The sequence below is a fragment of the Opisthorchis viverrini genome, assembly GCF_000715545.1.
Source record: "Opisthorchis viverrini unplaced genomic scaffold opera_v5_21, whole genome shotgun sequence".
In the NCBI taxonomy this organism is placed as follows: Eukaryota; Metazoa; Platyhelminthes; class Trematoda; order Opisthorchiida; family Opisthorchiidae; genus Opisthorchis; species Opisthorchis viverrini.
In genome coordinates, this window is record NW_008751677.1 from 1,053,682 (window position 1) to 1,064,736 (window position 11,055).

General features: G+C 42.4%; 1 protein-coding gene across 1 annotated transcript; it reads left to right on the forward strand.

The window, feature by feature from the left end:
- Positions 1-6,713: 6,713 nt before the first annotated feature.
- Positions 6,714-10,498, forward strand: T265_01883 (hypothetical protein; the record flags this gene model as incomplete). Its single annotated transcript, XM_009166009.1, has 3 exons — positions 6,714-6,944; positions 6,966-7,052; positions 10,223-10,498. 3 exons carry the CDS (start codon positions 6,714-6,716, stop codon positions 10,496-10,498), a joined length of 594 nt encoding a protein of 197 aa, XP_009164273.1.
- Between the last annotated feature and the right edge of the window lie 557 nt (positions 10,499-11,055).

Genomic DNA, 11,055 nt, shown 5'->3' on the forward strand with positions numbered 1-11,055 from the left:
AAGGAATACTTGTTCGGAAAACAATCTAGTTGCCATGTTTATTCTGTATGCTTTTTGGGGAAATTAATGAATTGGACAACTACAAAAATCACAAAATACCCGGAATCATTGTACTGAAGGAGGGTGTGATGTGAACAGGTCGCGATTATCATCTCAGGAGACGGTTCGAGTCACTCAGCCCTTATTTCAAATCAGCATCAAGTGAGTTATCGACAAATCGTTGGGTAGTACATACTGCACACTCAAGAACGGTCGATTCTATTCGGCCAATTAATCTTCTGTTATTTGGGAGTAAAACTCTTAGAACATGGTAGTTTACACTCTTTTGCATCTCAGACATTTGGTCACCTATGAAACGAACACTTTGCACTCTTATACATCATAACTCGCAATCCTGATGAGCCCGTCATCCTTTCATTGATTTAAGGACACACGGCGACAGAATGTCTGAATAGTAACTCCGTGCATCTTATAATCAGAAGGGTCAAATAGGCTGTCTCTTCGTTAACATGCGCTGAACTTTATACTTCTTAAATCGGACACATGAGTCAGGATATATGAAACACCGGATCTAAGGATACTAACCGAAAACTCAAATGTCTTGTAATCCTATCAAGAGAGAGGTGCTTTCAACACGGCTGATACAATCATAGGAGCTTTCGAAGCAATACGGTAATCAAATCCATGAGCAAGTAATCCCGCATCCTTTTGAAAAGTCCTTGAGGCTGCACCTCCCAAAAAGGTTCATCCCCCGAACAAAGAATACCACAGTTAAGCCTGTCGACTGATAATTTTCAGGATATATTAACTGCTTACTGTAGGTCAAAGAATATCAACAAAATGCAAGAAAAACCAAAAAGGCTGGCTAACATTTTCATATCCGATATCTAGTCTCGTGTCTGATCGTACAACTTTGTATGATCACAACATGAACGATGTACGATTCCGGCTTTCAGCTAATCTATTTCCCCCAGTATGGATATATGTTCTGTGTAGTAAAGTGGACTGAAAATTTCAGCTTAGGAACAACGAATCAGTAAAAAACTGACACACCTTATTGGTAAGAGTTGGCCAAGACATATTTTGTATCAAGTCATTTAGCTGGAGCATATTCTTGCACGTTTAGTGTAGCTGAGCAGGCCCCATTTTCATTTTAACGAGGCCCGTTATGGAGAGCAAGATAACCCAAATCTTGTCAAAGAAAATATTCAGAATACGTGATGATTATTCTTACTCACAAGATAAAGGACAGAGGTACCATGAACTGCCGAAGTTGATAGTCTCACCGTAAACAACATTGTTTCTCATTAGAAACATGGAGAGCTGTACATTGTCAAGAAGAAAAATTTTCCACAGTCTCAACAGAAGGCGTGGTTCTTCCGCTAAACAACAGGCCACTAGTTTCCGTAGATGCTGTGGGTACGGTTTCAAAGTAAGGCATTTCATTGGAAGAATTACACCCTTCAGTACTGCCCTGACGGTTTGGACAAGGACATCCTCGTTGGGAACAATTGGGACAGCAGCAAAGCAGGCCACCCATCCGGATGAGACTCACTAAACGTGCAGCGTCACATAAGCTGCGGGAACTTACTAGGAGGCGAGCGATATGTGTTTTACACAAATGCTGTCAGCTGACTTTGTAATTCATGTGACAACGTCACGCTGACAACGAACGGTCTGTCGAAACCTGAATAGTGGTTTAGTGAGCTGACAGACCAATTAAACAGACACACATGTCTTGACACATAAACTGTTATGAGTGCAGAAACAGTTCGCCTTCCCCTGAAAGGAGCAAGTCAACATGTGCATAGTGCGGCGGTAATGTCAAGTTAGGCCATGTTCGATGAATGGGTGTCTTGGGTTCAACTATGTGCATCCCTGATGCAGTCACACTGAATCGAGACTTTATACTGTGGTCTCCGGCCACACAGAGAATTCTTTTGTACGAATTTGCGAGAGTAATCACGTAGTGCATCGTCTACTTCAAACATCACGCAGTGGACCAATTTTTGTTGGTCTGGATGAATATTGAAGCCGAAAGCAAGACGTGCTATATATGAGTGTTACCCACACACGAACCCAAGTGACAAAATAAGCATTCTCACGATCTCGCTATCCGTTATTTCATCATTCTCATCCTCATCCAAGTAGGACATATTCTTCAACATCGGGTTGACCGGAAAAGACCACGACCGTTGGTCCACGTGAAGGTTTACGCAACATGACTCATCTCTTCAGTAAACTCTGGGAAAGAAATTCATCAATGCGAATGAAAACACTGGGACTAAAATAAAAAAAGCCCCTTCCGTGATAAGTTACACACAAATCACAGTATAATGACAAAATTCAAATTTCACATCAGCCTAGTACAAATTAGGAGAGTTAACATATGGCTGGACATTTCTGTGTGCCCAAGGTGGACCCATGACAGCTGATGAGTGAGATCTGAAAATAAGCTTTAAGAGAGCTGTGCTATCGTTCACCTGGCTGCTTTTCTGTTTGTCGATCAGTTCGCCGAGCCTGGATGAAGTTTGATTACGACCATTCCACCACCGCCCAAAGATACATCGTCTGCGCGCCGTTGGATGGATCTTTCCTCTTTTCATGCCTGCCTCTACATGATTTATAGAGATTACCTTATCTTTTCTGGGTGGATACTTGTTTCAAAGCCATTTTAGTGGTACTTTGATGGGCCCGTTCGTCCTCTGTCAAGCGTTGTGCTTTACCATTCTTACGGCTGATTGGTCCATTAGGTGCTACCTTTTTGGATCAGCTGCGCCGTTGTATTTCGTTCCGTTTTTTATTGATTGTGTTTTTCTTTTGTTCTTATTAGATTTTGCTCCTTACTATGGTTAATAACAAAGCATGGTAGGTTTTCTTGACCTTGATTAATTTCTTGCACAGATTCCCGACCAACCCAGTCCCATTCTTTTTTGGTTTCTTGGACTTGTTCTGGTGGTTTTTCTATATTTCTATCTTTCAGCCGAATCAATGTGAAACTAAGTCTTTCTTCCTTCTTGCACTCACAAATTCTTTCATTGGATTTATCGATTATATGTACGGTCCGGGGTTTAGTACTTCTGAATTTCTCTTGTCCTCAGCACTTGGTGGACACATCCGGTTTCAATGCGCTTCTTGATTGCTAAATCAATGGAGTCCCACTCTCCAGAAATTCGTTTCCCTCCTTTGTTTTCGTTTTATCAAGTGTGCTGACACTGTTCTATTTGACGTCGTGTCCTTCATGGTTTTCACGTTCGATAAAACTGTGATTTAATCTTTGCTCCTGGCATCAAATTTGTGTCTACCTTTCTAGACGACAGTGTCTTCCCCGTTTGTTCCGAGTAGTATCTGCCGCAATCCTTGTGTTGAATGATTCAAGTGGCCTCAGACATCCGCGTACCGTTTGGTTTTATTTCGTTCTTCTGACAGTGCTGCTTGAAATGTGTTCACAAATTTGTCGACACTTGTTATACCATAGATATGTTCTTGATATATGGAAGTTCATTTCTTTCACCTTGTCTTTGGATCGCATATTTCAGTGAACTGCATTTTTCTGAGAATCTCCCCTTGAACTTCTTATGGTGGCTTTTCCTTTGGAAGACTTTGTAGAAGCTTTTCATCCCTTTTGATCTTGGAGTTGATTGTGTTGCGGTGTGTCTCAGTTCCCCTGAACACTCGCAAGATACGATTCTGTTGGTTTTTGTGGTCTGGAATTTAGTCCATGTGCGTTGACTTTCCGTAGATTCGTTCGCATTCATCCATTCTAAAGCCCAATGAGGCAAAAATTTCCCTGGATTACTAACAAACACATTGGGGAACCCACTGTTTCATCGCACTTCTCAGTCCGTATCACCTTCACGTTATGTAATTTCATCACCATACTTGGTGTTTCAGATCCAGTCGAAAAGCAGGCCAGCTAGTTTGTTTAGTGACAGAATAGGGAATTTGTTGATTTCTCGCCTAAATTCATTTGTGGGGCTGACAGCTATAAGGGGTCCGAAAGATAAACTTTGTCACATCCAGTTGTATTCCGTAGCAATAAATTGAAGCTGACAGGGGCAGTAAAACACAATCTACAATATTCGAAATGGCAATGGTGGTTGAAACCCGTGTCGGAGCTGCATCGCAACTTTCCTTCGAAAGTCCGATTAATAACAGTCGCTATCCTTTATAGCAATACTCGTTGTTAAATGACTGTCCCCCACACACTGAATGAATAACGTATCCTTTGAGTAAGAACAAGATTGTATGAGTCTCCATTTTGTACTGTTGAAACTGCGATAGATCCTCTATTGTGCTTTTCAAGTGTCAAACGCTTGATGAGAACACCGACGAAAATAAGATCTTGGGTTGTTTCATCCGTTTTCTAACGAATGCACCCAAGAAAATCGGAAGTTGTGTAAATGAATCTTGGTTCACTCCAGGGATGTAAGCACATCGACGTGATGGGACCCTGTCTCAATTGATTCCACCGTATGAAAAATGAGTGACTTTCAGTAGCTGAGCTGGTGCACGCGCATTCTTTTTTATTAATGGACGGATTTTGTCAATAACCTGGCGTCACATAGATTTTATGGACCGATATTTCTTGCTCCCTCCAGAGCAGCGGACCGATAGAAGGTACTGAATTCCATCATATCAGTTGCTTGCACATCAAATTTACAATTAATTACTCCCTTTTTGGGGCTTGAGTTACATGAGAAGGAGTTTATAGTTTGTGAAAGCGAGTAAAAGTCGCTTGCGAAACCAAAGAAGAAAATGAAGTGGCAGTTTCCAAAACATCTGACATTAAAAAGACATAGATTCAGTCCACCTACAGAAAGAATCGTTAAAAAAGAGAATCGTTCGGCTGTAACATCCTTTTGGTGCCTAGCTGTCATGCTACCAGAAGGAAACACGAGGGCTGGGATACTGCCAGGTCGCCCAACCCTAGATAGGAGAAGTCGAGATACAGAGTTTGGGTTCGAACCACAGACCTTCCGGTCAGTAAATTCGCACTCTAACCACTAGCGAACTCCAGGGGAGAGTTCACAGGTTCCAAAATATTCCTTAAGAAGCACAGTGAATCTGACAAAATGTCCTAACAATGAAATACTGGAGCTTATTCGCATGTAACGCCTTGTAGCGATGAGTTTTCACAGGAATAATTGTCTCCTCCAGGAACTGTAGTCATAAGTAAGAAAAGCCACTATAAGAGGTCTCGTGCAAGCCATGTTTAAGGAATATAACTTTGAGAAATAAAAGAAAAACTTTGTGGACAGGTTTAGATTATGCATGGGAAGCAGCATACTAGTCTCCTGCACCGCTTCGTTTCAGGAAACAGCACTTTTGTTTAGGCTTTGTGGCGGCCATTTAAACAAGCATCCAATCCATTCTAAACTAGTGACTCAGTTTCCCCCTTCCTCCGAATTTTTCATCTCAACCGATTTGTAGGAGTAAAGCCCAACGGGACTCTAAAAATTTCAGTTGACTGACATGAACCGCGTGATCCACCGCAATCACCATGAGAGGACCTGCAACAAAGAGAGATACACAGGACCCATCTGAGCTAGACGGTTAAGGCGCGAGCTCACTTACTAGAAGTTCCGTGGACCGATTCCAAACTTGGCGTCTCGATTGCTCCTGTCCAAGCAAAGGCAGTATCTCATCCCTCATGCTTCCATCGGGCGGCGTGGCAGCTAGACACCACAAGGGTGTTATAGCTGAAAGTTTATTACATTATTACATTATTAAATATATGCTATCAGCTGTTCAGGTTCCAGTTTTGCTTAGAAAATAAATGAGGTGACCTATTCTGGAACCACTCACGTTATTATGGCACCATCGTGAACAAAATACCAAGCGTAAGGTTATTGCACAGGTAACCCCAAACAACAAATGTCATTTTGTTGTAATTTGGTGGGCAACCCTGTATCAGTCCCTTGGCTTCCTGCTCTGTCCACTATGATATATCAGAAGGCACGGTAGCTCTACACAGCCCTTTATGGACACAAAGGAAAATTATTACAACTGTATTTATAGGGTAGTCACAGAGTGCTCCACAAGGTCGTGCCAGAATCTCCGTGAGGAGGCGAGAAGCGTCCAGTCACAGATGCTTGACTCGGATTGGCTGGCATTCTGATCAATCAGGGCATGCCTTCGTTTGGTCCGTGTCCTGCGTGTGACACATCTTTCCGAATAATGTGATGTTCGGTTATTCGGGACGGCTGGCCACTGCTATGTATGTATGCACCCATTCCTCACGTCCCCGAAATGTTGTTGCGTTGTTTCGTATTTCTTGCAATTTTTTCTCATTCCTACGCATGGTCTCCCTTTCTCCTTCAGTCCACCGCGACTTATCATGAAAGTTTGTTTGTAAACAGTACCAGATGATCTAGCCTGATTCAGGCGATCAGAAAGTTTAAAAGTGAACCCTTCATATATGGAAAGCTGTTCTATACCTACTTACTGTTCACGTATCATAATGAATAACAGAACGGGTTGTTGCACGAAATTGCGAACCAGTGTGCAATCAGGGACAATTAGTTTTTACTATCTCGAACTACTCGTGAGTAATAGATACGAATGCTGCAGATTCCGTCACCCCTGGACTGGCGAACGTCATTCCTTTTTCTCAATCATACGCGAAAATTAATTGATAATTTTCATTGACCAACCTTGACATCGAAACATCTCGAGGTTTCAAGTCCTACTGGGGTCATTTCCTTCACACGATGTTAGTGAATCATTTCCGAAACGGCCACAAATTGAATACTGTTTATTATTTCTATTTTCATATCACAAAGTTCGACCACTCCACCAGTGCCGACGTCTGGAACCAGATCATAAAGGACAGTATTCTGGGTTCTGGGTTGATCGTGAAGGCCGTCTTGTGCAATCGGAGCAGTCGCGCAATCTACGCCTACGGGCCGCAGGATTTCACTCCTTCTGTACAACAAATTGATGTCCTTCTAGGTCTTTTACAGGTGAGTACTATTTGTGACCACCTTGAAGGATGTAGGATTCTGGGTCTTCAATGTGTTCTCTTTAGTGAATTGTTAAATAAACGGTTAGTAAAGTTTCTCCGTGAAGACGTAGTGGACGGATAGCTCAATTAACTTCCTGCTTGTTGCATTGTATCGGCTAAAAACAACATTTATTGCTCGGCTTGTTCAAACAACGTACTTGAATTTTGTCTTCAACTGTGCAAAAAATCAAATATGAAGTTGAGCGGTACGTGCCTTCAGAACTGATCAACTCACGAAATTTCAGATCCTGGTAACTAGCCAAAAGTGTGATGGCCGTAATTGCTTCCGCATTCTTACACAGAACCTAAACCGAGAAGCATACTTCTTTTTTAATTTTGTGCAGAATTTACTGAGTGGTTTTTCAGAAGAAACTACTACAGACATTTTAAATGATTTAGCTAGCACTAAGGGCCAGATTATCCTCTGCTCTGATGGAAAAATTAGCTTTTTTGTTGCAGTTTACCTGACGCGGTTTCCACTTGTTACTATTCTGTATTTTGTGATCCCCTTTCAAGCAGAAACTTATTACCTTTCTGCTGTTCCAGATTAGCGGTTTTGACAAGGAATTGATATGAAACAAGAGGTCTTGTCTATCCAAGTGGGTCACGTGAAATGCATCGCATCGCCAACTAGGGGAAAACTGTCAGTGTATCCCATTTGGTTCGTTTGGTCTATTGTTGTGACTTGTTATGTGGCCGTGCAACTCTGTGTCGCTCCCTTGGCTTTCTGTTCTGCCCACTATGGTATGGTAGCTTCAGACATCCCTTTACGGAGACAAATAAAAATTACTACACCTGTATTTATGGGGTAATCACAGAATGTTCCAGATGGTCGCACTAGAGTCTTCGTGAGGAGGCGAGAAGCATTGAGCTAAAGGTGCTCAATCCAGATTGGTTGGTATTCTGGCCAATCAAGACGTGCCTTCGTTTGATCTGTAGCCTTCACGTGACACATCCATCCAAATGATGTGATGTTCGGTTATATGGGACGGCTGGCCTCTGGACACCAGTTTGAACTCAGATCTTCATGCCACCTTTCTGAAACCTTCGTAATATATTAGTCTCTTGGTCAGCCACCTGGGATTGACCGGTAGGTTCCGGCGACATTCAGTGCTGTTCAAGTGCTGAGCGCTGACGGCCACAAAGGTACCTTGTGATCCGAATGCAGGGACATGTTTATAATAGGGTAACCAGAATGTGAACAAATGTAGTCAGATGTGAATAAGACGACCACGAGCCTTCAAACACGCATTTCAGCTATACCCAGTAGCCATTAATGAAACACAGCAATTCTCAGCTTGTCTTAATTTCTTCTCTACGCATGCCATATCACACGTGTAGAATTTTCGAACGTAACAACCTCCCTAACTACTGTCTTGAACACTTGATGTATCCATGTACTCTAATTCTGAAACTGTTGTACAGTTGGTCCCCTCAATAGAGAATACCGCTAGAGAAAACTCTCACTTAAAAAGGATTTTACTTGGTTACAAACTTATTTGCCAGTGGATTCATCTTGAGGACGTGCGACCAAACATCGACTTGCGCCCTAATGGATAATGTGGACTTTTTTGACACCGGAATCCCCCTCAGACGATACATGGTCTGAATGTAGCATCAAAACCTCTTCTGGCCGGCCAAACGAACAAGTCACCTCGAGGTATTTTAATGAGTTTCCCTCGATTACGGTTACTGAATATAGAGGTTATCCTTATTACTAAGTCACGCCAAACCTTTCGATAAACAATTAGTTATACTTAGAACCACGCAGCCTTCTTGACGTCACTCCGTATACTACCTGTATTGGCGAACTTTTTCGGTATTATGGCAAACCTCAAACTTTGATCATCCGGTTGGCACCAGGCTACCACGAACTGACGAGTAAAGGATTCGCCCAGCTCGTGTGGAGTAAGTTCAAGAGTGTCATCAATATCTTCTAAGCGCTGATTAAAGAAGCAGAAATGATGCTTGCACATGATCCCTCCGTAAATTTTTTCACAAAATAACGGGAAACGTGTAACAGAGATCGTAGCGAACAAGTTGCTGAAACTATTAATTTTGGGATCTGAAGTATCGAACATGGGGTACCCAAACCAGTAAAAACAAACCTGTCACAGACGAAAGAAAATCTATCTACGTCCGCCTTTCTTTCAAAGGGACCTGGCCACAAACTATCTCAATTGACATCCGAGTCACACTTCAGAAAACCTTTTAACCTGCTTCCCTAAAAGCGTGGTTTACAATTAGACAGCCGATGCCCCTACATCTCAAAGATAAGCATCGTGCCCACGTTCAACCCATGGTAGTTTACTCCTTCAGCCGCTGTAGTGCAGAAGAATAAATAGAGCATATTATACAACAGTTATGTAAAGGAATTAAAGAGCATAACCCATTGAGGCCAACAGCCGGAACGAGGGGGTTTCTCACGAGCGCAGTGGTCGCTCATTTGGCTGACACAAGTCATGCGATTAATTCAAATATTGCAAAAGTGCCTATATACCTACCATGGTATCAATGATATCAATGTCTAGCCACAATTGAGGCACTCGCGATTTACTCACGCAGGCCGAGTTTGTGCACTCAGACACGTTTGTACATGCACTAAGTGATCACGTGACCACCGGCCAATTAGGTCAGTTAACTGTGAAGTAAACACTTCCCGCACACGGAACTCAGCTTTATTCTTGTTTTACTTGCATAGATGGTTCTCAACCTGTTTTGCTCATAAGGAAAGATCGCAACAACATTATTGGTTGTCAACTTGTGCTTTGAATTTCACAACGCCTCCTGTGCAAAGACAGAATCATGTGGGATATGTGGTCGGAATGAATAAGACGGACGCGACGGGATCTACGGACTTGCAGAAACATTCAGTGTGTGCAAATGGTGGCGCGTGACTCGTTTTTGCAACTCACATCGAAGGCTAACAGGGTTTATAATACAGCAAACTAAACTGGGTGCATTGATCCAAGCGCACCAGACTTTAATTATTAGCAACAGAGGCTGAATCTGTTCGTGGATGGATCCCCCACACGAGAAAACAAATTTCATCAGTCTTACAGTCGTCCTCTCTGGAAAATGGATCACTGTGTGCAAGGGAAAACAATGTTACACGTACGAATGACATTTTATTATTGTATCCCGAGCATTTACACGAAAGTATGAATTTAAAGTATTCGCGTTGGTGACACAAACATGTTTTGTTTATGTTTGCAGGCAGAAGATGCAGACAAGAATGTTGTCAACCCTAATTTCTGCATTGCACTAGAGGAATGTACGTACAAAGATGTGACGGACGATAAAATCCTCTTAGCGTCTGTGAACAAAAGTGATCTACTCCAATCAGACCAATCAACGGCAACCTATGAGCTTGCCTCGGTCGTTACAACCAACAGTCTACTGATTGGCATCTATCCACTTGCCGGAAACCAAGAGGCGGCCAAACAGCTATTGTGTGACATGCGTGACTACCTGCAGGATCAAGGCTTGTAGGCCGGGTGAATAATGGCTTTAATTCTATCATTTATATACTGATTCACCAGAATTCTCTTTATTGTAGTCTCATCGGTGTTTGTTTTCGTTGTCGCGGGAAAATATAACATTTACAACACAGTCAAAACTGCCAGCGTTCCAAAAAGGTTGTACACACTCTGCCTACTCATGAGTAGTGTAACTTATTTGAAAGTACAACGGATGAAGCATCCCACAGCACCGTTTTCGAGCCGAATCTCACTAAAAGCTGTCGCAACAACTCACATGGTTTACAGTGCAATATGTTGGTTTCTACAGCGTCAAATCCGAGAGCTGATGAATCGAGACAGAAGATGAGAAGTTCGCACGGCACTCATCTGGCGTTGCGGATCAGACATACGGGCCTGATTTGAGGAGTTATAGATTTGAATTACCGTCCTTGTCACAGGACGAAGGATGATATAGAAGCCAGTCAACGAACCAAAATTATAGGAGTATCTCGGATTAGCGTATAACATTCCTATATGTAATCTCGCTTTGTGCAGTTCGTAAAATCACCTTACCAAGTTCAATGGCTA